This window comes from Oculina patagonica, chromosome 6, assembly GCF_052425735.1.
Source record: "Oculina patagonica isolate OP01 chromosome 6, crgOcupat, whole genome shotgun sequence".
Classification (NCBI taxonomy): Eukaryota; Metazoa; Cnidaria; class Anthozoa; order Scleractinia; family Oculinidae; genus Oculina; species Oculina patagonica.
This window is the reverse complement of record NC_135763.1, coordinates 21574463-21601903: the sequence shown is the minus strand read 5'-3', so window position 1 is coordinate 21601903 and position 27441 is coordinate 21574463. Positions and strand designations below refer to the sequence as shown.

General features: G+C 36.8%; 1 protein-coding gene across 4 annotated transcripts in view; it reads right to left on the bottom strand.

The window, feature by feature from the left end:
- Positions 1 to 27441, bottom strand: part of LOC144658794 (oxysterol-binding protein 1-like) — a 77286-nt gene that overhangs the window by 7525 nt on the left and 42320 nt on the right. For all 4 annotated transcript variants that reach the window (XM_078519276.1, XM_078519278.1, XM_078519277.1 and 1 more), the window contains 8 exons: positions 23987 to 24071; positions 20067 to 20162; positions 19819 to 19944; positions 11927 to 12026; positions 10856 to 10939; positions 5216 to 5276; positions 4146 to 4195; positions 1634 to 1695 (listed from right to left, as the gene is read on the bottom strand). In XM_078519276.1, the coding sequence (XP_078375402.1) occupies positions 1634 to 1695; positions 4146 to 4195; positions 5216 to 5276; positions 10856 to 10939; positions 11927 to 12026; positions 19819 to 19944; positions 20067 to 20162; positions 23987 to 24071 (664 nt within the window). The remainder of the gene's footprint in view (positions 1 to 1633; positions 1696 to 4145; positions 4196 to 5215; positions 5277 to 10855; positions 10940 to 11926; positions 12027 to 19818; positions 19945 to 20066; positions 20163 to 23986; positions 24072 to 27441) is intronic.

The following is a 27441-nucleotide window of genomic DNA, read 5'->3' as shown; positions in this document are numbered from 1 at the left end:
ACGACCAACAAAAGGGAATACGAATAACGTATCTATGGACAGAGTTTGTTTACAAGAAACACGTGATAAGTCGAAGTGTCTGGCGTGATAAATAGATGTATCCATGAGCAGCGTTTGTTTACAATAAATGCTAAATTGAACTTAACGATTTACTGGCAGCGCCAAAGATTAGGAATGCGATAAATGCTATACGTTTGATTACGTTCAGCCAACAAAACATACTTGATTAACCTGGATTTTATTAGTCCGGGCGAATCGACTCAGAAATCGGGCGAAACAACCTGATACCTTACAAACTGTACGCTAATTAAACAAAAGAAATAAAAAATTAAGTTTTCGTAAATTGTTTGCAATTAGGCGCCGATTGAGAAGCTATTTCAAAAACTCGTGCTTCGTGTTTCATCGGGGTTTCTTAACACTCGAAAACAATAATCATCAGTTTTCTCGTGTTATGAAACCCCGATGAAACACTCGCACTCGTTTTTGAAATATTACATGAAACACTGTCGATCGTGTTTGATATATTACTTAAAGACTGTAATAGGGTATCCGGTCACCTCGCCACCAGGGAATCTTGCCACCAACCAACTTGCAACTGGTGTATTCTTCGTTCTTTAATCCATGAGCCGAGGTGACTTCGCTTGGTGGCGAGTTAGTTGGTGGCGAGGTGACCGACATTCCTGTAATAGAGGTGAACAGGATCAAGGTGTTGGAAATATACATTACTTGATTCTGATTGGCTAAGAGCAGTGCAGTTCAGTTGTAACACTAGTGCAAATTACACATTGATATTTCGGATAACGATTGGCTGAAAGACCATAGGAAATTGGACATCCATGTTATGGTCAATTGACAGCTGTCAAAACAAGGTATTCGCTGACCATATCGCAGGCTCGTTTAATAACTACAATAGCAGTATTTTCAATGAAAGCAATAAGTGTGGAGCTTTGATTTTAGGCTTGGCTAGATTTTTTCATGTTTATATTATTAATAAGTAATCATATGGTTTTTCTCATTCAATTTGGAATTAGTTTGCACTTGTGAGTTTTTCAAAAAGCTGAAATTGCGCTCGCCAAAGCGGTTCATGCCCTTTTTGAAAAACTCACTCGTGCAAATTAATTCCAAATTGAACTCGAAACCATATTTTTGCATACTAAAAGTGTGCAAAAAGCTAGATTGTACTTGGATTGTATTTCATCTCAGTTGAAAATGATTTCTCTTCTAATTCCAGAAATTGATTATCAAGATTAATTTATGGCTGCTGATCAGTCGGGGGTGTTAATATTATTTGAGGTCGGAGTATTGGGATACTGTTAGAAGAAAACAGCTAGAATTTCAGTTAAACATAGATCTTGAACCCTTAAATCTTTCCTCATTTTTAAGCCAAGATTGAAAAAATCAATGTGAGTGAGTAAACAAGTCGGCAACTGATTGAAGCAGGTCACATAATCTATGTTACAGATAAAAGAGAGTATAACATTATCATGATTTACCTCTGTCATTATTTTTTTCTGAATTAAAACGAGCCCATCATTCACAGTAAATCTTAAGTGCTTATAAACTTATGGAACTTTGGGTAACTGTTTTCTTACTGTTATAACATACAAACAACTGTAATTAATGTCTACAATACCTTGCCACACTCCAGGAGCCGTATGTCTGTCCTAACTCTACAGTCAGTGTGACATGACACATCTGTGAAAACATGCGCAAAAATTAACTTAAGGTCATTGCTCCTGAAATAAAACTGAACATAGATTTTCAACCAAACTTTACCTACCGGTATTTAACATTTTGAAATAAACAGTGGGGTCCTCATATTCGTTTAGGAGCAGGAAGACCTTGTATATACCACATAATTCCTTAGTAGTTCCTTTGCAAGTACTTGCAAAGTACACATTTCCAGTGATAATTTATTTTTCAAACATAAGTCAAAGGAATTGATCTGTTTTCATTTTACGGAAAGAACTTGATCGCTCCACCCAAAATTTGAGAAAAAAATTGAAAGATTACCATACTCGTTTACGAGAAAGAGACAATTAATTTTTCTCACGGGCGGAAAAAAGTCACCATTCGAAACAATTTTGTTTATGTGCGCACACTAATTTTGCATAAAATTCTGCACAGTAAGGGTGCGCAATGCAATACAGGGCAATGACCTTAAGGACGTTTGCGCTGATTGTTTATGCAACGTCATGCTATGTCATGCATCAAGCGCACACCCTGAGGAAACTTTCTAAGCACACATGGGGTGGGTAGCAGTTGCGGTAACTTGGCGTGCAGTTCAGGCTTTTAGGCAGGATTTTAAAAGTGGGAGTCCAAAATCTTTATACGGCCTGACTTTGTCCTCATGGGAGGGGCTGAGTGCAAAGGTATCTAAAGATTTCCAAATTTGCTTAAAAAACCTCTGTATACAGTGTGAAAAGTGGCCGTCCATAAGACTCCTGGACTCTCACCTGGCTAAAAGCCTGGTGCAATCTGCTATCACGCTCGAATTCCGCTTTCAAATGCCTTTTTCCAGGGTTAAAGCTAAAAAAGAGGTCAACACTAGTAATTATTTATGCAACAGACACACTTCTTCAAAATGTGACTAAGATTGTTTGCCTCTGTTTACTCATCTTCAATATTTTTAACGATAAACCCTGTAAACCATGCTGAATTACGTGTGCCAATTTTTCAAAATCAGGGTAGTTTTCTGCACGCTTTATCTCTGAAACAAATAATGAGTGACACAAGTCACTCATTATCTGACTGCAGTAAAATTTAAAAAAAAATCTATTGATTCGGAAATTTTGGTGCCAACGTCCTTAAAACAGTGAAACTGTAATTGTTCAATAATTCTTTTCTGCATTGAAAATTTGGATGTCTGCAAATGGGGTTCACCCACCTTCGCGCTCTTCTAACACTAGAGGTAATCCAGCTAAAGATTTATTTCAAGGAAAGAAAGGATCTGTAAAGTCACAATGTCATAAGCTGATTTAACCGACAATTTTAACTAACAAATACAATAAAATTTAACTGAATTTATTCCAAGTGCATGTGCATGCGCTATAGGTACTCACAATACATTCTGAGCACAAATACCATTACGTTACTGACTTTAGCAATAACATGCACGGAACAAATATCAGTTTAGTGAACTATTTTTGGTTTATATTTGAAAGGGATACTGCATCAGGACCTTTTTAGGTGCATACAAGAAAACTTCACAGTAAAACTCTGTAACCATGACAATATCAACATTACAGGTCTCTGACCATACTTTAACAATGTAAGATACAAAGATTGTTTCACAAAACCATGGCCAGATTGGCTCGGATTTCGAGAGAAAGCCTTACCTGTGCAACGTAGAAAGCTCAAACCGTGGTTTGAAACAAAAGGTTTGTCAAACAGAGCGATTATTCAATAAATGTGTAAAATATTAGCGCCTAAAGACTTGTACTTGTAAAAATTGCGTTCTTAATCGTTTTAAACTTCACTGCCTTCGAGCGCTGAACCGCTTACATTCTTAATTGGTTATGTGACGTAAATGTAAATTTGACAAGTCACGTTTTTTCTACAAGTCACGCGCTTTGATCACCCACAGCGGAAAGTATTCCCTTAAGAGTTAACAAGAATGCGATCCCTTTCGGTTCAGATTTGAGTCCACTAAACGCTACTCTCCTACTTTTTTGCTTGTAAACAAGCAAAAAAAGTCGAAAAAGCGAGTCTTACAATTAGCCATGTTCGAAACGAGCGGGGGACTGGGTACGAATATTTAATATCGATTGGATTGAAAAACTGGGCCTGTCATCAATTTGAGAGTTATTGGTTTAAACGCAAAGGCATGGAACTCTTTTAAAAATCGTTAATTATTTTATTTTAACGATTTTTAAAAGAGTTCCATGCCTTTGCGTTTAAACCAATAACTCTCAAATTTGGTTGAGCTACTAATTTTTGGATGCTCTTTCAGATGACAGGCTCAGTTTTTCAATTCAATCGATATTGAATATTCGTACCCAGTCCCCTGCTCGTTTTGAACATGGCTAATAGGAAGCTCATGTATACTGCAAGTACCCCCCCCCCCCCCCCCGGGCTTATTATCATAAGATCTTCTGTTGGAGATTTTGGGACTTATTTTTGGCATTTTTTAGTACTTAACTTACCATATTCTGGATCATTCAGCTGAATAGTAAACTGTGTAAAGGCATAAAATCTGAAATAAACAAAACACTTCTTGAGATGCTACAATAACTTAAGGTGATTTTTAGCATTGCATTCTATATCCCTACTGCACAGATTTTACACCTTATTAGTGCACGCTCATGAAAAAAATGGCAGCTTTCTTCCATACGGCTTCACTCACAAAGAGAGAGAAATCGTTGTTTTCCCATAAATGAGTATCATGACCTGTCAGTTTTTCCCTTATTTTGAGTGAAGTGATTAGCTTTTTTATATACCAATTTCTAATGCGAAGAATAAAATATGATGTGAACCTAATCCAGTAGTACTGTGTTGTGCTGTGTCGCGTCATGTTGTGTCAGTCCAACCTCATGACACAGGACGCCTTACTTCAAATTTGTGGCTGTTTAGTTTACTAAATGAACAAACTTGAACTTAACTTGTTTTGGTTTATCTTTTATTTGACACTTCGTGTTCGTTACATAAGGGAGTGAACATTTTGATCATGTGACCCTGAGTGAGTTTCTTGCTTCGCACCTGTTCGATAAATCTTTGAAATCGTCGCCGTTTTTATAGGGCAAGTCGTCTTTTATTCCACACAGAATGCAAGTTACTTTGCTCCTTTAGTTTATCTTTCTTTTTTCCTTCAAGGTTCGAATTTTTTGTATTTTTCCTTAGTTTTCACCGGTAATGATGATAAGTTGTAATCGCTTGAATGCAGAAATAGAGTGTAAAACAACTCACACTGTGTCGAATTATCTGTGTGAATGCAACAGTGGCCATGTTTTAAAACATACCAGTAATTTCACAACACAAAATTAATTGTTCTTGGACATTGTTTATTGAAAATTTAAGTAATACATGTAAGAGAGCTGAGAATTTGCCTTGCTTATCAATGGGACAGTCGTAGTATAAAGTTTTGATGAAGCTCTGACTGGGAATGACAATGCTTTTAAAAAAGAATGCCAGAACATAGCACAAAAATGCAAATGGGATACATTATTTTGTTGTGCATTAATAGCAACAGGCCAGTCTACAATAAAAGACCTTGTACCTTGATGAATCTTCTGGCTTGGTATTTGCTGTCCATAAGTCAATGGGGTCCATATTTGCATCTGGAAAACACAATTGAATTTAATTCAATTAGCAAAATGCCATTTATTCTGAAGGAATTTTTTGACAGCACTCACAGGTAATTTTTTTGTGACTACTGCGCATGCGCCAGAAGTCACTGTTGCTATCAAGTCCGTTCCGAAAGTAAGTAAGTAACAATAGAATATACTTCATAGCCAATCAGCACAAAAAAATACAGATATGTGAGTCTCTTCGGTAACACTTCGTATCAACAATGGCCTTCCGATGGTCTACGATGACAAACAAACATCTTGGTATGGTTTTGTGAGCTTCTGTTGATCGATTGGTATATTGCTGTTTTATATTTTACAACATTCACTTCTCACAGCTTTCATATTTTGTTTCTAACCGAACAGATGAAAGGTTTCGTGAGTATTTTTCAGCTTTTAGGTCGGTATTTACTACGAATTTCCCAGCTTCGCTTCGCTCTCAGCTTTGGAACGGATTGTTCGATCGCGAGGTATGCCTAACTGATTTTAAGCGATGACCTGTAACTGATGACGTCATAGCTTTAATGCAGGCACCCGATCGACAGGATCCGTTAAGCGCAATCGAACATAAATCAAGTTTAACTTAATAACAAGAAATCGCCGCTTAGAACACAAAAGCAAAATACTCCCGTGCAGTTAGAATGGAACACTACAATGTATAAATGAAAGAGACTAAATTTTATATGATGAGATCTATTAGATTTAGTAGACAGAAATTTCTAATTTTTAGAAGATACAGGGCCGCTGTGAGTAAGAGACCGTTTGACCTTTCTCGCAGCTTAAAGCTAGCTCCCGCGTATCGTACAGTATGTCATTTATCGCAAGTCACGCTATAATATAAAGTAATCTTTGTTAAGACAACATAGGGAAATCTAAAAAAAATTAAAATACAAAATAAATCTACAAAGAAAATGTATTTTTAACTTTGCATCCTTGAGATGTGAATTCATAACTACTGTATTTATTTGAATTCCATCAAATCTCAACTATGCTATTTATACAATTACTAACATTGCTTCTTAGGTTTAAAACTAGTGGTAACCACAGGTTAGAAAGTGCGGGCCTCGACAAACTTTTGTTTTCGGATTCTAATTGTTCTTTGTGGAGGAAAAAAATTCTCAACTTCCCAGTGTTTGAACGATACATTTTCGGATCCTTTTGCATTAACCGTTCATGGTGGAAGATTACGGATTGATAATTGACAAATCACTGGACAAAAGTAACGCGTCACGCGAGGAATGCATGATTTAATCGAGCACGCGGTGCAATTAAGATGTGATTTTACTCTGTCGGCGAACTCGCTATGTTGTCAGTGTTGTAAGGATTTTTTCGAGATTAAATAACTGTTGTTGGAATCATTCGTTTTGCTCTGGTTTATCTGTGATACAATCACTTAAGTCACCTCATTTCACGGCAATTTTTTCAACAGGTCGCGAAAATTTTTCAGACAGTGTCGATAAATCACTGGAGAAAAGAAAATTATTCTGAGTAAGGTCGAGTAACGCATCACGCTTAAGTCACGAATGTTTTTTATCGTTTTCTATTGCCGCAAACCAATCAGAATTGTTTTTTTGATTGACAGTTTTGCAAAGTGTAGTCGAGCACGCAGTGTGAATTGAGATGTGATTTTCCTCCGTCGGCAAACTCGCTTTGTTGTCAGTGTTATAAGGAATTTCTCGAGAATAACCGTTGTTGGAATCATTCGCTTTGCCGTAGTTTATGTGTGATACAATCACAGCAGATCTTCTCAAAAGCAACACCTATAAAACAACGTCTGCAAAACGTAATGTCTGCAATCTTCCGACAGAAGCCTCGATCTAATGTGACAAACTGTTGATTTTTCGCATTCTTATCGCTCTTGGAGACAAGATTTTTCTCTTCCGGTGTTACGACAAACTGTCGTGATTGACACATTTTTTGCATTCCGATCGTTCTTAGTGGAAGAACAAAATTTTCAACTTCCGGTTTGCAGATAGCCTTTAAAAACGTGGGGCAATCCGCTGGTCACTGTCAAGATTAGGGTTGCGGGCCTCTCTTGGGCCTGCAAAAATGTAAGCTGCAGTTGGATTACAGTCTTAATCACGCACAAGGCGTCAGCTACTTTTATTTACGTTATGTTTTTGACAAATTTCCTTAGAAAATTATGTAAGATCTCTTGTGAAACGTCATCGCTTCTGCAGGGATTGCATGCCATTCATTATATTTTACAACATTACACAGCGTTCATATTTTGCTTCTAACCGATCAGATAAAAGTTTTTTAAGTACATTTAGGCCTTTAGCTTGACCAGTTATGAGTGTGCGACAAATATGTATTGTATTTTAACCTGATTTGACCACTCGTGATAAACAACACGTGCGCTTGCCGAATACCATAAACAACATGTGTAAATACATTAGCCTTGTATGAGGAAATTGAGCCCCTCTGTAGGAGAATTTAGCCACAGATGACCAAGGTTTAATTTATTAAGGAACAACAGATGAAAATTTCACGCTCAAGCTTTAGGGGAATACATGATGGTCTTTCCCACTATGGTAATATAATATTGTGTCCGTTCACCGTTCACGTAACAATTACAATTCTGAGAAAGTGCCTGTCAAACTATTGACCTCTACTGTCGTGTTAAATCTTCTAGTGATCGAGAAACTATCGATGTGAAAGCTGTGGTGAATCACACGAAAATTCTCTTGAAACAATTACTCCAGAACTGTGATTTGTTAGATGTATTAAAACATAATGATAGTAGACCGTCGCAGTTCGATCAAATAAGCGATAAACTACAGTGCTCATCATTCAAGCCCTCGCAGCCTAAAGTACAAGTAACGCGATCGCTTTAATACATATAGATTACTTCAAAGAAAGTGCAACGTACAGATTTTTATTCATGAGTTGCAAAACTTTGAAAGAACGAAGGAGTGAGCAAAGCGAACGTGTGAGTTTTGCAACGAGTGAATAAAAAGTCTGTACAAAGCACTTTCTATGCTGTAATTTGTTTATTATATATATAACTAGAATTCAACCATTGTAAACTTGATGCGATTTTTCTCCTAAGTTAATTCATAAACCTTTGACATATTACAGTTTGACCGCAGAGGGAGGAAAAACAAAGCAGCAAAATGCACATCGCTTTCCAAGCGGAATCACTTTTAACCAAATTCGAGAAATTACTGCCAACAAAATCTCCTGAAAAATCTTTATTTATAAAATAATTAAACACATTGCGTTACTTTTTGAAAGCAAAACTTTTGGTATCGCATCAAGTAAGCGTCGCTACAAGCGAATCGACTAAACACGCAGGCGAATTTTGAACAAAATTGTGCTAACAAAAGGAGTCGGTTAATTTAGCAATAATAGCGACATAAATCCAAATTCAGAAATACAATCTACTTTAACATGGTGTTCCCAAGAGTGTTTGAATATTCTTAGAAAGTCTGCGGATGCGTTGCAATTTGAAAGAAATTCTTGTCCGCCGTCTTCGCTTTCATTTATCGACACTTCGCTTGTCTTCGCTCCACCTTTGAAGAATGATTTTTATCGTTATCATCTCATTACTGTATCCTTTCGGTTTTGCTTAGCGAGTTCCTGTTTGCTTGCCTTTCCATAAAGTTCTCCAAAGACCAAGGTTTAATTTATTAAGGAACAAATCGTGTAGCCATGTTTTCCAAGCATAAACTGCCGTCGGGAGCAAACTTGCCGCTCGCTGTTCAACCTTTTTGGAAACCATTTGAGTTCGCGCGCTCTGATTGGTTGGGTCGTTTCACTCTAGATGCTGATTGGTTATATTTTTCACATGTGAAGAAAGCTATACGCGAAGCTGATTGGACGTATCGCTTTTCTCACATGTGAAATATAGCAAATATAGAAATCTATTTGCAAGGTTTATTGCCCAAAATTCTCGACTCCTCAGTACGCTTTTATTGGAGATTGTAGTCTAAATATCCACTTTATAATTAGTTATACTTTATTCTGATTGTAGCTGAACTCTATCCACATCTTGAATTCTCAAGATCAGAAAATGAGAAATTCAAACCTATTGTGTTTGATTAAGTTTAATTTGTGAATACTGTAAGGCAAACCAAAAGCAAATATGAATCAGTGTTCTGCAATGCTTTGAAGCTTTGAATATGTTCTGTTCTTTTTACCTATAGATATACAAAATTACGGTATAGTCTCACTAAGTTGTCCTATCATTGTCCTTGTTTGCAAAACTCGTTTGATAAGTTTATTAAATTAACTTAAACTGTTTTTGATTATCCAATAACTATTGGGTTGTATTTTGGAGCTGATTACTGGTTACTTTTGTGAGAGGTGCAGTGGCCTAATGGTTAGTGTGCTGAGCTCTTTCATAATTTTCACCGTCTAAGCGTACTCACATGCGCCTCTAGGCACCTATTTTTGTTTGTTGATACTAGTTGGAGCAAACCAAAAACCAATTTGAATTGTTCACTTATAGATAATTATACAAAAGGACAAGCATATAAACTACTGTTTACTATCCTTTCTCGGATAAGGACGATAAACCGTAGGCCCCGTCTCCTGCTTCTTCAGTATTATAATCAGCAGGGGACGTTAAAGAACCCACACACTCATCGTAAAGAGCAGGGCATGAAGTTCCGGTGTTGTGGTCTGTTCTATTCTATGGGTTGGGTGGTGGGGTGAGATCATACACATGGACGGATAGCAGCTGCCAAAGGCGCCTGATATGCTGATGTCCGGTCTCATCCCATAAATTCTAATTGTGAAGAGCATTGAGCTTTGTAAATGCGCTATATAAGCACCTATATCATTCATTCATTGTTTGTAATAACTCTTGTTTCACACGTTCATTAAAATAATTAATTCAAATAGTTTTTGATTGGTCAATCATTATTCAGTTCTATTTTGGAGTATCAAACCAAATGCATATTAAAAAGCTTTTATTTCTTTTTTGGGCAAATTGAAGTATTCTTCAACAGTTGCTTGAAAGAGTTTTGCCGAGCCTCTTCTGCTCGCTTTTTCAAATCCTACCACCCTCCATAGTTTCTCTTAACTACCCACCCTAATAAACTAAAAGCCGTCAACTGGTTTGAATTACAGTCAAACACACTAACAAACCTGTATCAATTAAAAGCTGTAACCATAGGTCAAAGTTACCACCAGGACACCCCTCCCCATGCCTGCCCCATAACAAACTAACAATGTCTTATTTAAACTTTTTACATCCATTCCTATCCACATAACAGCATATTTACACCAATTATACTTTTCATACTTTTCTCCTCCAGCAGTAGTGACATGCGCCTATAAGGCGCCCATTTTTAAACAGGTTATACGTTATACCAGGGAAGTTAAAAAATACCACAATTTGTTAACCAATGATTGAGCATATGTTTGACACCATTTTTGTAGCAGCAACTGATAACAATCTTTATTAAAAACTGACCTATCCAAATACTAGAGCTGGAAATTTATTGATAAGTACAACCTGCTGACTGCTGATCTGATTAGTCTGTGGGCCCACTTTTGCTTGCCAAAATAACATTAAATTTTCAACTGACAGAAAACTAAAATGGAGAAACATGTCATTTTACCATCTGCTGAGTGTAACTCAAGGCCAGTATCCCAAGCTCCAACAACATGAAAATTGACATGACCCTCTGCATCTCGTACTTCACCTGTAAACACAGAAACACAAATTGATATCTGCATGTATTTTGAAAGAAAGCAGTCTAATCAAAGGTTCTTAATAAGTAACAATAAGTCAATTAGTTAATTAATGAACTACTTAAAGGTTTATGCCATAGACAGTGGCTTAGAGGTTTAGTAAATGGGCAGGTAAGTGGATGACAACCCACTTAACAATCACAATACTGCATTCTGCACCAACAATATCTGAAGAATGACATGGACCAACAGCCTGAGGTGTCTGATTTAGAGAGTTGTGCATCTGTTATAAAAGGAATGACTGCAAAAAATCTCGTTCTTAAGTACTCATATATTAATTTTAACTTAAATAATTCCCTCTCTTAAAGGTTTTAAAACTACTCAGCCCCTTACCCTTGGTAGTTGTGACCCCCCTCCCACCGCCCCATCATGTCCTATTAAATGAAAGTCCCTAATTCTCAATGGAGAAACGAAAATTGGCATGTGAATATATGTTCTCTCATGTTTGGAACCATAATTCAGATAACTATCTTTAAACTTGTCACTTGCATCACTTGTATAACTTCTGAAACAACAGTAGCATGTGAAGGTGAACAAAAACGTTTTTAATTTATTACCATATTTCCTCAATTAATTAAACCCCCAGCATGTTCAACACAGCATTTATTTGACTCCTGCAGTTTATTTGAGCCTGGTAAAACCATATTCATATATGCAAGGGCAAGCAAGCAGGTAAGCAGGCAAGTGGCCAAGCTGGAGAGTTCCCACTCTGACACAAATTAAGGCAGCTTGCTCAATGCTGCTTTTGTTTTGCTTGAAATTTTGCTTGGATGTTGGAAATGTCAGATCTAGTCAAACAACAGACGATTCAACTGTACGTTCATTCAAAGTTCATAAATATTTTGTTTCCTTCAAAAAGCATTTATTTTTGTCAAAATTAGCTGAATTTGATTATTTGATTTTGCACAGAATGTATACTGTGCACTGTTATGCCATACCTGTCAGCCTTCTGAAGTTATCCTGAACCTTCCTGACAGGTTGAAAATGTAGTATACATTTTTCTTTTGTGAAGTGATTCGTCACCACCACATCTCCTTCCTACAAAGGTGTAAGAAACAAGGTGAATTTGGACTATTTACAATCTCATGGAATAAACAAAAAGGTCCAGACACTATAATCTCTTATAATTTTATTATGCAAATTCAATTTCAAAAGCACTCATTTGTTGAGTTATTTTTTCAAAAATGGACTGTGTAGTCAGTCAGTGGAGTATGTTTGTTTGTCACACCAATCAGGTTTCAGGTACTATCAGTTTATAAAGGGGAAGCAATCTGACACAGTTGTAGTGAACGATTTCGTTCGAAGGTATGGCAAAGGCAGGAACTCCTTTAAAAATCGTTAAAATAAGAGAGCTAAGTATGGCTGGATGGACAGCTGTCCCTCCAATCCATACTAAGCTCTCTTATTTTAGCAATTTCTAAAAGTGAACCATACCTATGCGTTTAAACCAATAACTCTCCAATTTTGGTTGAGTTACTAATTTTTGGATGTTCTTTCAGATGATGGGCCCAGTTTTTCAGTGCAATCGATATTGAATATTCGTACCCAGTCCTCTGCTCGTTTTGAACATGGCTAATTGCCTGGTCAAGTCACTCTTGACACCAGAACGCGAGCCTTTCAATACAAGATTTTAAATCGTATCCTTTACACAAATAGTATTTTATATAAAATGAAATTCATTCCTTCTCCGTTATGCACCTTTTGTGGAGATCACGAAGAAACTCTGGAGCATCTTCTGGTAAAGTGTGTGTATACAAAAGATTTTTGGTCTGCCGTTATTTCTTGGCTAAACAATCAAAACATGCAAGTTGATAAGTTTAACAAAATAACCATCCTTTTTGGTTGTTTTGACAACATTCCAGATAGTAATTTGTTAAACCATATAATTCTGTTAGGGAAATATACCATTTATATATGTCGTAACAAAATTATCAAACCATCGTTATCCTTACTAAAAGCCAAAACACTACAAATTCGAAAGCTTGAGCTTTTTATTGCAAAAAAGAATAAGAAAGAAGCTTTTCATTACAGTAAGTGGCAAAAAATGTTATTGTTAATTGTTATTGTTAATATGGCATCTTTAAATTAAGTAGTAGAAAATTTACACATAATTAGTTAGTCAAAGTAAAAGTTCAAGGTGCTAGGCCTAGTAGGTTAAATTCAATTAGATTTAAAACAATTAAGTCTAGCCGACTGTGAAATATTGCTTGTAATAAGTGTTAGTTAGTGGTAATACGTCTGTTGTTATAAGTATGTAGTGTTAGTAGTGTGTTTGTAAATAATTTGTTTTGTAATTGCAAAAAAAAATGTAAAAAAAAAATTACGTATTAAATAAAACACTTCTGACGTATCAAAGTGCACATCAAAGTTATTTTGTTTGCAAGCAAATTTTGCGCAAAAAAAAGTGACTCAGTGGGCCGCCATACACAAATAGCCCAACCCATGATGTAAACCATCCCACCATGACAATCACCCAGTCTCACCCCAAGCCATCCCATAAATGGAAAAAATAACTCCTGCACGCCTAGCATACCTATGTTTAGTTTAGGGTTTAAGTAGATCAAGTTTAAATGCACAGCTGAAATGTGTTTTTCCAAAACAATATCCACACCCCTAGCCTGCCCACAAAGGTAACTGGAAATTTAGGGGGGGGGGGGGCAAGTCTAGGGCTTGTTTTTAAGAGGGTTTTCTTCGAAAAAAAAAGATAAGAAATTCACAAGGAATGTTTTAATGCACATACTATAAGCAATGAAAGATGAAGGGAAAAAATCCAGCCATTTAAATAAACATTAACATTTAAAGGGGCTTTGTCACGGATTTTAACAGATTTTTGAACAGCCAAAAATACATACTTGTGTCAATAAAAACCTTCAAATAATGGTCCATTGATATTAACAATTGCTATTTTAGAGCACTGAAACTGTTAACAAGCGTCTTTGGCTGCAGATGGCTAGGATGGAAATGGATTGCAACTTGAAAAATTAAGGCTTAACTTTTCAAGTTGATTACGCGCGTCTTCAAAAATAGTAAAAATCGATATTTATAGCTGTGGTTTGATTTCTCTCCGAAGTTATATCTTTCCTTAGATGTTGAAAGATAAAGTTTTAATGGATTAAGTTGCCTTACCACTAATATCAGAACTGTTTAGATCAACAATCCGCGAAATCCCCGTGACGTAGCTCCTTTAACCTGTCTGTATTAGGCCATGCGCACGGTGTTGGTGTACAAGTCACAATTTCTAACGATGTCTGACTTTACCCATGTATTTTTTGCAAATTAGAATAAATATGACAGTAAATAATTATACAGATGTATTCTTCATTATCTAATCAAGTTGCATTACTGTTTGTTTAAATTCTGATTTGCTTGGTTAAAAGGTAAAAACAAGAAAAAGTTAGTCCACTCACCAAAATGCTCTATATGCCACGTAACATTTTCATTCACAAACAACACACTTTCATCATCGTTTGTAGCGTTTATGTAGTTTGAAATGCTCCCAACTTGCATTTGCCAAACCAGCGTTAGTCCACTCACCAAAATTCTCTACATGCCAGGTAACATTTTCATTCACAAACAACACACTTTTTCATCATCGTTTGTAGCGTTTATGTAGTTTGAAATGCTTCCAACTTGCATTTGCCAAACCAGCGTTTAGCGTTTGTGCAACGTTATGGTTTGGTTTGTTTCTGTCGTTCGAATCATTTGTTTGTATGGTTTGAATCGTTCATTTATATGGTTTCAATCATTCGTTTACTTATATGGTTTGAAACGTTTGGTCCGTTTGGTTTTATTATAGCTTGAACCGTTTCTTTCTTTTTGGCTCAGTAACTTTAACTGATCGTTTGAAGCAAAATTCAAATATTTGGTGATTCTATCTGAAAAGGTTGCGATTTAAAAGGACGGCTTTGAACAGAGAAAGCGTCTGCCCGTGTCTGCTAAAAATACACGAGTTCCATACGAATAATTAAGTCTTCTGTTCTAGCGCACAGAGAATTGATATTTATTATTGCTTCCAAAAGCAAATTTGACATTTATTTGAATAACTTTTTTGGATCCAAAAACATTTTCTCTTCTAGGTATTTTGTCTTTGTTAATTCTTAGTTCAGTTGGAAGCCCTGTTATGTAAACAATTACAAATTTGCATTTCGGTTAAAATTTCATATTGGTTGTTTTCCATCTAAAAATTTCTTATGTAACTACCGGTATCGGTTTTTCATCGGAAAATATTTATCTTACCATATACCGGTAATGCAGTTTAATATAATGACATGGCTACAATCTTTATTTATTCGACCCCTATTTTTTTTGCTTTACCGTTTCTGACCAGATTTAATTCATTTAAAAGCATGTGAACAATAAACCTCGATCCGAACGGGTGGGAGTAAAATTTCTTATCTTATCTTGTTCTTGCAATTTTTGAGTAATTTGACTCAAATTTCCCCCCAAAAATGAAAGTTTATGATTCGTTTTCTTTCATAAAGTAAGAATTTATTGGCAGCATACGTGTTTTTGCAAAAGGGTTCTGAAAACCTCGTTCTTTCTAAACAAGTCTCAACAGTACATTCTCGTGGGATGCTATTTTGAGGATCATGAACGCTTGAAACAATTGAAACCAGAGTTCATAAACTTTTGAAACCAAAGTAGAAAACAATTGAAACCAAACATAAAAACAATTGAAGTTACCATTGGCAAAAAAAAACATGAAAACGACAAAAACGATGGAAATGAAACAATGGAAACGAATGACACAAACCATTAAAACGCTGAACGCAAACACTAGATTGAAATTTGATCACCCAACCAAAAGTTTACGTAATTTTTTTTTCAATGTAACGCTAGAGAATCAGTTCTTTCTCCGAACCTGCAGACAATTGATAAAGGAGTTCGGCTCTGACTGGATTACAACTTATGTGCACCTTGGTTTTCAGGATTTTTGTGTCTAATTTTTAGTGGAAGCAGAAAGAATCACGAAAAATTAATGTCTTATGCATTCACTCCTGTTTTCACTGTAATTTTCAAGTATGATGTTTTGATTTTATTATAAATTCAAAAGAAGTGGATGTTCAGCAATTTTCTTATCACCTGGTATAGTCCATCAGCTAGTGGGGCTGTATGGCTCACTTAAGGGGAACAAACGAAACTTGTCTAATATTACTCTTTGACTATTAAGCATCATAAAAATGTGTGATAGCAAGGATAAAACGGTAGCTTTCACTGTGTAAATCGAATATGAAATTTGCTCTCATATCCTTCTTTTGGCCGCCATCTTGGATTTTAAAACAAAAATCCTTAATTTTTTTATTCGTTCTTAAATATTTACTGATTTTTTGCTTAGATATATATTTGAGAGGTACTACATATTCGGGACATTATTTTAGCATTGTTTACGGTAATAAAAGCAAAGTTCGCAATAAATGAGGTCGCAATGTCCGCCATTTTGTTTTTCAGCTCGTTTTCCTTTTGCTCCTCAATCATCTAAAATAACAAAATTACCATAAAGGCGTTCCATCGCAATGCTACGTTTTTTCAAGTATACTACACCATTAATCAGTATACCCCAAATCAGATTACATAGCTACGTCCACGCATAAGGTTAGAATAGGGCTCAGTTAAGAGATTGTTGAGTACAGAACAGACAGAATCGCCACACTCGTATAAAGTCCTCCTTCACTGCTGCTATGCTTCTGTCAACTCTTCTGGAGCGGTGAAGGAATTACCGGAAGGGAATCAGTAGCTCTTCTCTAGATTGTGGCTTGAAAATTTCCTCTTGTAACATTGAGTTCGGTTAGTGGAGATGCCTCGCGTGGTGGGAGAACCTCTGGCTTTACTTTCCCGGGCGCCATTCACTTTTCTCTGGCTTCACTTTCCCTGGCGCCGTGAATCTCATAGCACAGCACATCCACACTCTGACACGTCTTCTCGTACAGCTGATACACTTATGCTTTCGTATCTTTAATGATCACCTCGGATACTGCAACTCCTCCCCGCTAATCGCCATAGCTCGGACGGACGTTTCGTACGTTGGCAAAGCTCCACTTTTCTGGTCTTCGCACCTCTTCCCTCTTTTTTAAAGTACTTTGCATGTCCGTGGGACCATATGTTTGAAATAAAGGGCTGGGTTGGAAAATGACGATTGTTTTTTAGGGGGATTTATTCAAGACACTTGAATGGCAATGGTATTTTATCTACGCGCTCTCTTTTCTTCGTGAAATAATTTTTAAATCTGCACTTTTTGCTTTATTTTGTGATACAAACAGTCATATTGTGAACAATAATCAGCCGTGGCGACGTCACATACGACATCACATTGTTGTTTTTGAAACACTAGAATGAACGAAATCATGTTGTTAGTTCCAATAAGTTTTAAATTTGCGTTTGAAAGCGATTCGTTTACGTTAAAAGAATGCAGGCAGCTTTGTAGCTTTTTCACCCCAAAAATCCAAGATGGCGGCCAAATTAAAAAGCGTATAGGGGAGCCAATTTAAAATTCGATTTATAAGTGAAAGCTACCGTTCCAACCTTGCTATCATACATTTTTGTGATGCTCAATAGGCAAGGATTAAGATAAGACATGTTTCGTTTGTTCCCCGAAAGTAAGCCATGAACCCAAATTTTCGGATCTCAGCTGATGGACTAGTAAATGCACATGAAATTTACTTTACTTTTATGTTGTCAGATCATTATAATTGTCCGTAAATTTTACATTCTAGCTTGTTATTTAGCGTTACATATTTTGTTGTGCCGTCGTACACCAACACAGTGTGCATGGCCATTACAAACACTTTAATTGTACTTCATATTATAATACTGGTAATATTATTTATTTTCTGATGTTTACAAAATCTTGCTAATTAAAAATAGTCAACTGCCATGGCCACAGAAGGTGACTCCATGTCATCAAATCAAAGGTCTCTTTGAGACTACAACAATTCTGCATCAGGTAAATGAAATGATAGTCATGTTATATCAGCAGTACAGTAATTCGCCTGAAATCATATGCACATCAGCCATGGCTTTTAAGAGATGGGTGCACAGTTAGTGTATGCGGTTTGCCCATGTGTCCACCTAGAAAAGAAGGAACGAAGCACGGGACGAGCCCCAAACGCTGCATCTTAATACTAATTGCCTTTGCTAGCTGTTTTTTATCATAAGATATATGAAATATTACCCAAGCAATTTGATTGAAAAAACCCCTTGGCAGGCACAACTAAAAACATATTGAGCAGAATAAAATAATGGCTGGTCAGGAGCATTTCACCCTATGGCCATCTTAAAAACGTCTCACATTGAAAATTTAGAACTGGTCATAAGTCACAAGTGTTTGCAGTGTCATGCTTCAATTAACTCCCATTAATTATGTTCAAGATTTGCATACAGTACGTTGCTACCTGGCTTTTGACGGATAAATAATAATTCTTTTGCCTACCCTATATATTCAAGTCGACTTCCTTTGGGTTGGAATCATGTACACAAACAATAAACCGAATGGCTGGAACAGGTCAGGCATAGAAGTAATTTGCACACTTGGTATTTTCCATTTGACGTGTCAGCATGATGACACAATAGTTTTTCTTATCAAAGTTAAGATCTTACACAAATCAAAGATCTCTTCAAGATATCAACTTTTTTGCATGAAGTTAGTATGAGTAGAAGGTTTATCCTGGGCATTGTTGTTTGAACATATCACGGAAGAATTCAAACGTCTTTCAGCTCAAGCATTTTTTTATTTTCGCGGAGGAAATGCTGTATTTGTCAGTCGCAACGGCTGGCGCTTTGCGACTCATATACTTTTTTTGGCTTGGTTAAAAATGGTAAACTTTGACGCTTGCCTTTAATCGAAATAGTTGTTTCCTTTAGAGTTAGAAAGATTTCTACTCGGCTTAATGCAGGGTTCCCGATAAAGGTTATGTACGACAGAGTTACCTTTTGTCTCGTCACGCAATCTTAACCCCACATTGAGAAGTAAATTTTCATTTGGATATTACCACAAGCCGCTTCTCCTCGCGTTATTCTTTACCTTACAGCTACACATGCCATTTCTAACGACTACATTTCCAGTAAAACAGTTGCTGTTTTTTTTCTAATGGAGATGCATTAACTTCTGAACAGAAGCAAAAACTTTTAGTGTTTACTGCTTCCACCGGAAGTAATTTCACAACAGGCTACAAAAAAACTTGTAAATATCACTTCACATCTGCATTGAATGTTGCAATTCTAAATTGTGCAACTCAGCAGAAATAATTAATTGTCACGAAATGAGTTCCCTTTGGTTAACTATTAGCAACGTTTTAGTGTGTGAAAGACTTGTACCAGTACAAATTTGCGTTGTTAATCGTTTTAGGTTAAAAGTACAAATTGCGTTCTTAATCATTTTAAACCTTGCTGCCTTCGAGCGCTGAACCCCTCACATTCTTAATTGGTTATGTCACGTAAGATTTGGATTTCTTTGTTGAAATGTCAACAATAGGCAACAACGCCTTTTCCTAGAAGCGCTACATTCTATCCAGGACATTAACTGTGTGAATGAGCATGTGCATTTCCCACAAGTTTATTTAACATTGGCAACATCCCTAGAGACCGGCGGCGTATATAAACTTATTATGCAAAAACTGAACCAATTTTGACTCTGATGAAGGTAACAGAGAGTTACCGAAAATTCAGTTTTATACGTTTTTACCAACTTTTTTACACCGATTTTAAGATCAGATACAAAACCAAATTTTTATCATCAGAATATGTTAATTAGCACTTTGGCTTAAAAAAAATCGGTTCATTTGACCTTAAAGCTAGTGACATGTCAGATTTTAGAGTGACACTTTAGCATACACACCTGATCCACGTAAAGACCACCAACAAGGATGTTATGAATAGTTGTGATTGGTTTCTTCCATGTAAAATGATGCCCATCTGACTTGAACTTCACATGACAAATGCCAGTTGGGATAACCTTAAAAAACTGAATATAAAATTACGTTTATTTATCATATATCTAAATGTGTGTAAAAAAAAAACAAGTGCAAAGTAATATAGCTAATGTTCTAGGCTGGGGAAAAGAAAATACCAAAACATCAAATATACCTGTCCTCTGAATTTGGTTTCAAGCTTGTACTCCTGCCAGAAAACCCAGTGGTCAGATTCAGCATGAAGAGCTGAGATGGGCGGATGATGAGATACCTAAAAGAATGAGACCATTGTAAACTGACAATAATAATGTCAACCAGCATTATCACTCCTTGTGTGGAGGAACGCTACTTGGAATAAATAACAATGTACTCCATACAGGCTGAATTTACTTCAGCAACCAATTAAGATAAATCTAGTGGGTAGCTACCCTAGTTGGAAATTTATACCAATAAAAGCAGCAGGTTTTCTTGACTCTTTAAATGCAGCCAGAAAATTTCATTGCCTAGCTTCAAATCTACATGAAATTAAATCTTACTTCGTATGTACAGTGGCATAAAAGAATGTCAGACAAAAAAACCTGCCTTTTTTCAAGGGCTAGAAACGTTTCGCGTCATGCAAAGGTGTCACAGTAAAAATATTTTGAATATTTTTAAAGCCCGACACACTGTGCACCAATATCCTACGATCATTTTGGCCAAATTCTGTAAAAATCTCACAAATCTACCGGTACAAACCGTATTAATTCATTTGAAGAGAGGTTGTTTGTGGAAAAACAAACCCTGAGTTTTCGGGCCGAAAATAATTTCCTATTTTTCACACATTGTCAATATTTTCGCTATTTGGACACAAAAGACGTTACAAACATTGAAAATATGTCAAAACATTAAAAAATACGTTTTGCGGGTCTTTATTTCGGTTAACCTTCAATGCACTCAAGTAAGCCTGTTGGTTAAAGCTCTTTAATCTGTATTAGAAACACAAATTTAACTTAAAATTGAAAGACAATTAGTTCGAGTGAACTGATAGTCTAGCGGTTAGTGTGGTTGCTCCTGATGCGTACGAGTCCGGGTTCAAATCCACCACCTTCCTTATTTTATTTTTTTTTTATCGTCTGTGTGACATTTTCTTGTCTGTGTGTCTAGTGCAATTATTGCATTTAGCTGAGCATGCAAGTCCTGAGAACTCCATTTCAAGTTCGTAATTTGGGTTAAGTTTCGTCTGTGTCGGATTACGAATTTCTTCCTTGACAAACGACGCGGAAACGAAGACCTCGATTTAAAGACCTCGATTTCCACTTGTTTCTGCCGTTGAGTATTCTCCAGATTCATTTCCTTCAATTCTAGACTTCAAAAAAAAGTCTTTTAATCGTTAACGGACAAAAACCATTGACTCGAAAGAGCCTACAACAGACGCCATTTCCTTGTTTGGTCAACCATGTGTGAGCGATGTTCTTCAAACTTGGCACCATAAATGTAAAGTACACAAGACACATGATGCCACCAGTTGGGCCGTTGCCGTAGTAACAGTTTTTCCACAAGACCAGGGGCGGATCCAGGATTTTTCAAAGGGGGGTGGCTGTTTACCAATATTTTTTGTTTACTTTATTGTTCAAGCCCCAGTTTTTTCCATTGGGGGGGGGGGGGTTGTTTTCAGGCTTTTAGACAGTTTTTTGAAAGTGGGAGTACAAATTATTTTGGGTCTGATGCCCATATTTCATGGAGCCGCAGGCTCCATCCAGCTAGGGGGGTCTGGGGGCATTCCCCCTCAGAAAATTTTGAAAAACTGAAGCCTCTTAGACGTGATTTCCGCGATTCTGAGCAGCTTTATACAGCTGTCAATTAAGTTATTAAACCACTGTTTTTCCTTGATAATTTGGCAAAATATTCCTTCTTCAAAAAAAAGGCTACTTCTCAGTTATGAAATGAAAAGTGATTGAAATTTAAAGTTGGCAGGCCACGAACTTACAGCAAAACACAGATATGCGTTTTTTTGCTCACCTACCTGCGTGGAAATTTTTAAACCCTTGGCAAAGTGGAAGGTTGCAAAGTGGCCTGTGGACAACTTTGCTTGCTTGTCAAATCGCTACGATGCGAAAAACAGTAAGAAAACTCGCTAAAAAGATGTAAATGGAGAAGAAAATCATTCCAGCAAGGCTAAAACAACTCTTGAAAGCTAAAAGGAATCTATTTTTTTTTAAATTATACACACGTTTTGGTACATTAAGCCAGCAGTTCGTAAAACAGGCTGTCGAAAATCTCCTATTTTGGAAAAATGGCCGTCCTTTAACTTTGAACGGCCGCCTGACTATGAAAGGTAGATGGACATTGCTTTTATTTTCTATTTCAATATGTTTATTTTCATTTTTCTGGTGGATCAAGGGGGGTGGCTAGCCACCCAATCCACCCCCCCTGGATCCGCCCCTGAAGACCATTTTTAAGTGAAACTCAGGACCGTTGCCATGGCAACAGTTTTGCCACAAGACCATTTTTAACAAGAGCTCTTAGAGCTTAAAACTGCACTGGTCACGTGTCCACTTTAGGGGAGCCATGTGGAGGGAACAAAAAATGCACCCCCCCCCCTTATCCCCTCTACCTGCGTCAAACAGTGTTGCGTGACTGACAAACAAAATGGTAAGAAAACAACACTCTGTGTGACATTTCATGGTTGACTAGTTCCAGCTGCAATTAATTATTTTTCTTATATGGTAATGCAAGCCAAATTTAATACCCACACTCCTGATCCATGAAGCCAAAATATCTATTAAATCAGCATCCAGTGGTGTATAGAATTTCTGTTTTAACATTGAATAACTCGCTCAAAAAAATGGAATATTGAAGGAATAATTAAATCAAATTTGAGAAAAACACTTGAGCTGGTTTGAGCTGAACGGGAATTCCCCGGGGAATTAATTTACCAATGACGCAAACTTTGCATGTCAGGGCATGTTTGTCTCTGTGGATTTTCTTCAGACTTCTGAATTAATCCTCTTGATGACACAGCTTGTAAAATAGATAACGCTAAAAAGCAAACATTTCACACTTAACATGCTTGGATTTGTTAAGTTTCCTTTTGTAGCAGATGTATAGCTTTTAAAACATTGCGTGATTATGGCCGATCGTCGTCAATGCCTTGTGAAAAAAAAGTGCAACGCTAGCACATTCCACAACACAAACGTAATGGTGTTTAAATAAATGTAAATTCTGGCCCTCTAAAGCGTATTTCCTTTCATTTCATGGAATTTTAGTAATTTCTTTGATTTAAATGCTTCAAAATCGCTTCAAAATCGAAAAAAAGATCTACAATCATTGACAAAAGTGTTGACCCATTGTTAATTTACGCCCTCTCCCCCCAATCAATGTTGTAGTTTGTTTCTAGGAGTCATTTGCTACCATTTTACAACATTGGATGGGGGGGGGGAGGGGTATTTTAGCGGACAGTCATGAAATTTAAAAACTAGTGTTAAATTTGTCATAAAAACCGCAGAGCGAAGTCAATGTGTCAACTACTTTTGTCAAAGATTGTAGGTATAAGAAAATTCCCCATGTAACTGTTTTGTTCTAAATATTATGTGACTTAAAGTTTGACCGAGTGGAGGTTTGGGTCTGGTCACCGACAAAACAACGACGAAAAAAAATAAACCATGTGCAGAGCAAGAACTGCGCAGCGCAGTTAATTAAAGCTTTAACTACATTCCCCAGTTTTTGCTTAACCAAAGACTCTCCACTCCCAAGAAGCAATGAGAAGGTTAAGGTGATATGGGCACCATGTGTGTTCCAAGCGGGACCCTCTGTCACACTATGAAAGGTTGCAAATGGGATACCGTAATGACTCGATTTAGCACCCTCCTTCCAATAAGAACCCCCCTTCGAATGTGTTTTTGTAAATAAGCGCCCCTATTCCAATAAGCGCCCCCATTCTAACTAGCGGCCCCATTGTTATAAGCACCCCTATTCTAATAAGTGCCCCTATTGTGGATAACTGCCCCTACTGAAGTCATTGACGCCAACTAGATAAACTCCTGACCGTTCACTGACAGCTCATGTGTATATTTACTGCTAAAATGAACAATTACCGGTAATTTTTATTTTTCTAACCTGCTCTGCTATAAGGGCATATCCAACATCATGATTGATAAACTCAAATGTTTCTCCTAAAAGTGGGTTAAAAGGTTTCCAGAACCTAGAACAAAAGCAAATTATGTGTTGTCAATAATTTTTGTTAAACCTTTTATACAAAAACAAGAAACTTCGAGCAGTTTATAACCGTGCGGTCAATGTTTGACCACCTCTTTAAGTTCTTTGGCTAGAAAGGCATGGCGCCACACAATGAAAAATCTTTAGAATAGCAGTCACTTGAGAAACACACAAGTCGTGTTTGCGTGAGTCACAAAGTGTGTGTGAGATGAATTTCCTTCATCACGTCATCTCTTTCCTGGCCGAATAAATTCCTGCTTACGCATTCAAATATTTATTTTGTTGCGAATGTTGAATAAAATAAACCCAGGTACCAGTTCATGAATGCCATTAAAAAGAAGTATATTTCACGCCAAAATAATTCACTACTAGGAGTATAAGTGTGAAAATCATGTGAAAGGCATGTGAAAGACATGTAAAAAGAAGCAACCATGTGAAATTAATGTTGTTAAGACAACAAGGTAAAATCCACATGCATGTGAATCTTTTGTCAAGCATGTGAAAGTTTCAACAGGCATGTGATATCCAAGCTTCACAAATTTTTTTCCACCAGCCATGTGAATTACTGTGTGAAAAAAAAGAAGTAAATAAGGCGTTAAATAACTATTCAAAGTGGCTATGAGCCACTAAACTCGGAAAAGTTATTATGAAACAAGAATCGAAAACAACAAACTGAGAAGGAGAGATTTGCTAAAACAAATGTTAGTTTAGTTTCATTGTCATCTAGCTGCTCATCGAGAGCAGGCCGAAAGGACTAGTGATAGAGTTCCCATCGGTTGCAAATTGTTTTCTTTCTTTTATTTTTCCTTTTTGTTTTTTGAAGGTTAGGCAAAATAATAATATCATTAGAAAAAATAAGTTTTGGTCTATTTCTAGAAAACTGACATTACAGTCAAACCGGATGTTCTTTTGATGGAAACTCTGCAATGTTGCGGCGCAATGTTCCAATACTTATTGACAGTTTGCTCGTCGCAACTTGCAACTTTCAATTCAAATTTGCTCGAGCAAGTTGCCAAGTTCCGGTTTTCATTTTGCCGTATAAACGAGATTGTACCACCTTTGTTGCAAATAAACAGAAAATAATTGCCCCTTATTCGACTGTTCATCAAGAGAATGCGAGAAATATGCGACAGGCTTAGTTTACATTGCTAAGTTAGGAATTACGCTTCAAAATTACAAAACGTAAGCCGTAACTTGCGGAGCAAATTTGAATTTTTAAGAGCAATTCCAAGTTTGGCAATTTCAACTACACCTGTTGCTAATTTATCACAGTCTGTTGAAAAGCAGTTGACCATAGGACAATTATTTCATCCTTCTCTGAGACAGAGGTGGAATTGTGATGTTTCATACAGGAAAAATGAAAACCGGAACTTGACAAATTGCTCGAGCAAATTTGAATTGAAAGTTGCAAGTTGCGACGAGCAAACTGTCAATCAATAGTGTAACATTGCGCCGCAACATTGCAAAGTTCTCATCAAAAGAACATCCCGTTTGACTGTAATAAAATATTTCGGCTGGTAGTTAAGCATGCATGTACCCTATTTATTCGGCTATAAGCCGAGACCCTAGACTTTAAGTTTTTGGAACCAGTTAGACTCTGACAAAAAATAAACCCAAATCACTCGGCTATAAGCCGAGACCCGATTTTTCCTTCAAATTATAAAACAATCCACGTGCGGCGAATCACCATATTCGTTAAATCACAACTATGTAATTGAAAAACAACAAATCACTGATAAAGAATGAATTTATTAATAGAACCGTACACAAGCGTGTCAAAACATTCACCTGAGTTCAGAATCCCATCTCAAACAATCACGCATTCTTCCGAAAAGCAGTTATCGATCATCATGCCAAAGCTACTGGTTTTCAAACAACTAAAACTTCAAATTGAAAGTTGTTGCCGAGGTAGAGATAGTTCAGAACAACTGCAAAATCGCCAGAGAATACGGGATGATTCCTGATGATTCAGTGAATCTTCAGTTCGTCGCAATTCGCCAAGATGCTAGCGAAAAGATCAAGCAGATCAAGCGGGTGAACTTTAAATGTCATCAAAACGAAAAATGAGATGTTACCAGTATTTGTCGAGTATCCTCAATCCAATCAAACTCTTCTGAAGCGGTTTCTTTTAGCAGAGAACGTGAGAGAAGTCATGGTATTTTAAGTTCTCGCTTTTGAACAAAAATATTACATGCAGCCGATTTCTGTCAGATCGTGTTACAATGTTTACCAAGCGCGTGGGAACGAACACTTCTGATTGGCCAGTTTCTGGTGTCGCGACAACAAGTCAAATAGATCGATTCCTTCTTGACCCTCCTTCTCTTGAAAAGTCACGTTAGCAGTGATTCTGCTAGACAACGAGCAGTCCCTATTTTTTCGCAGAGTCCGTCGAGTTTGAAGCGAAATTTTTATTCGAACTCTGCGAAAAAATAGGGACTGCTCATAGTCTATGATTCTGCAAATTAACTAAACTTAAAGAAAGGAACAGAAGGAAAGGAACAGAAACAGTCTCAGGCAGAAATAATTATTGTAGAAGAGATTGGGAGGAAAAAAATTGGGTCTCGGCTTATTTCCGAGTGTTTCGTTTTTTTTGTCGGAGTCTAACCATTTCTAAAAACCAAACGTTTAGAGTCTCGGCTTAAAGCTGAATAAATGAGGCATTTCAAGAAAACTGGCATTAATACAATATTTTGGCTGGTAATTAGGCATGTTAATATTATTTGACTTAACTAGAAATGTAGGTAATCAGAGAACAGGTCTAATTCTCAAGAGGCCGTAAAACACTTGCACGTATTGCGTGCCTATGTTTACAGGAATCAAGTGAAGGATGGAAGGAGTGAATTCACTTCGCCCACTACAACTCTTTTCCGAGTTAAAAACCATGTGAAAGTGTGTGTGAAATACAATGATAAATTTAAGCCAAAATGTGTGAATATATCATTCCTTTAGTGTAGTGCCATCCAGTTCTAACTATTAACATAATTTCAAAGACAAATTCTGCAGGATTTCAGTCAGGTTTTTTCTACCAATTCCCGTAAATGCAAAATCAATTTTGAGCTTTCTGGGAATTTCAAATATTTCAGTTCTTGCAATGCTTGCAACTTCTGTCTCACCAATTTTAAGCCTTGAATTTCTGCCAATTTCTGGTAATTCAACCTCAAACACTAAAAATAAAACATAGGCACGCTAAGCGTGCAGGAGTTATTTTTTCAATTTATGGGGTGGCTTGGGGTGAAACTGGGTGATTGTCCTGTTGGGATGGTTTATGCCATGGGTTGAGCTATTTGTGTATGGCGCCCCACGGAGTCACTTTTTTGCACAAAGTTTGCTTGCAAACAAAATAATTTTTACATACA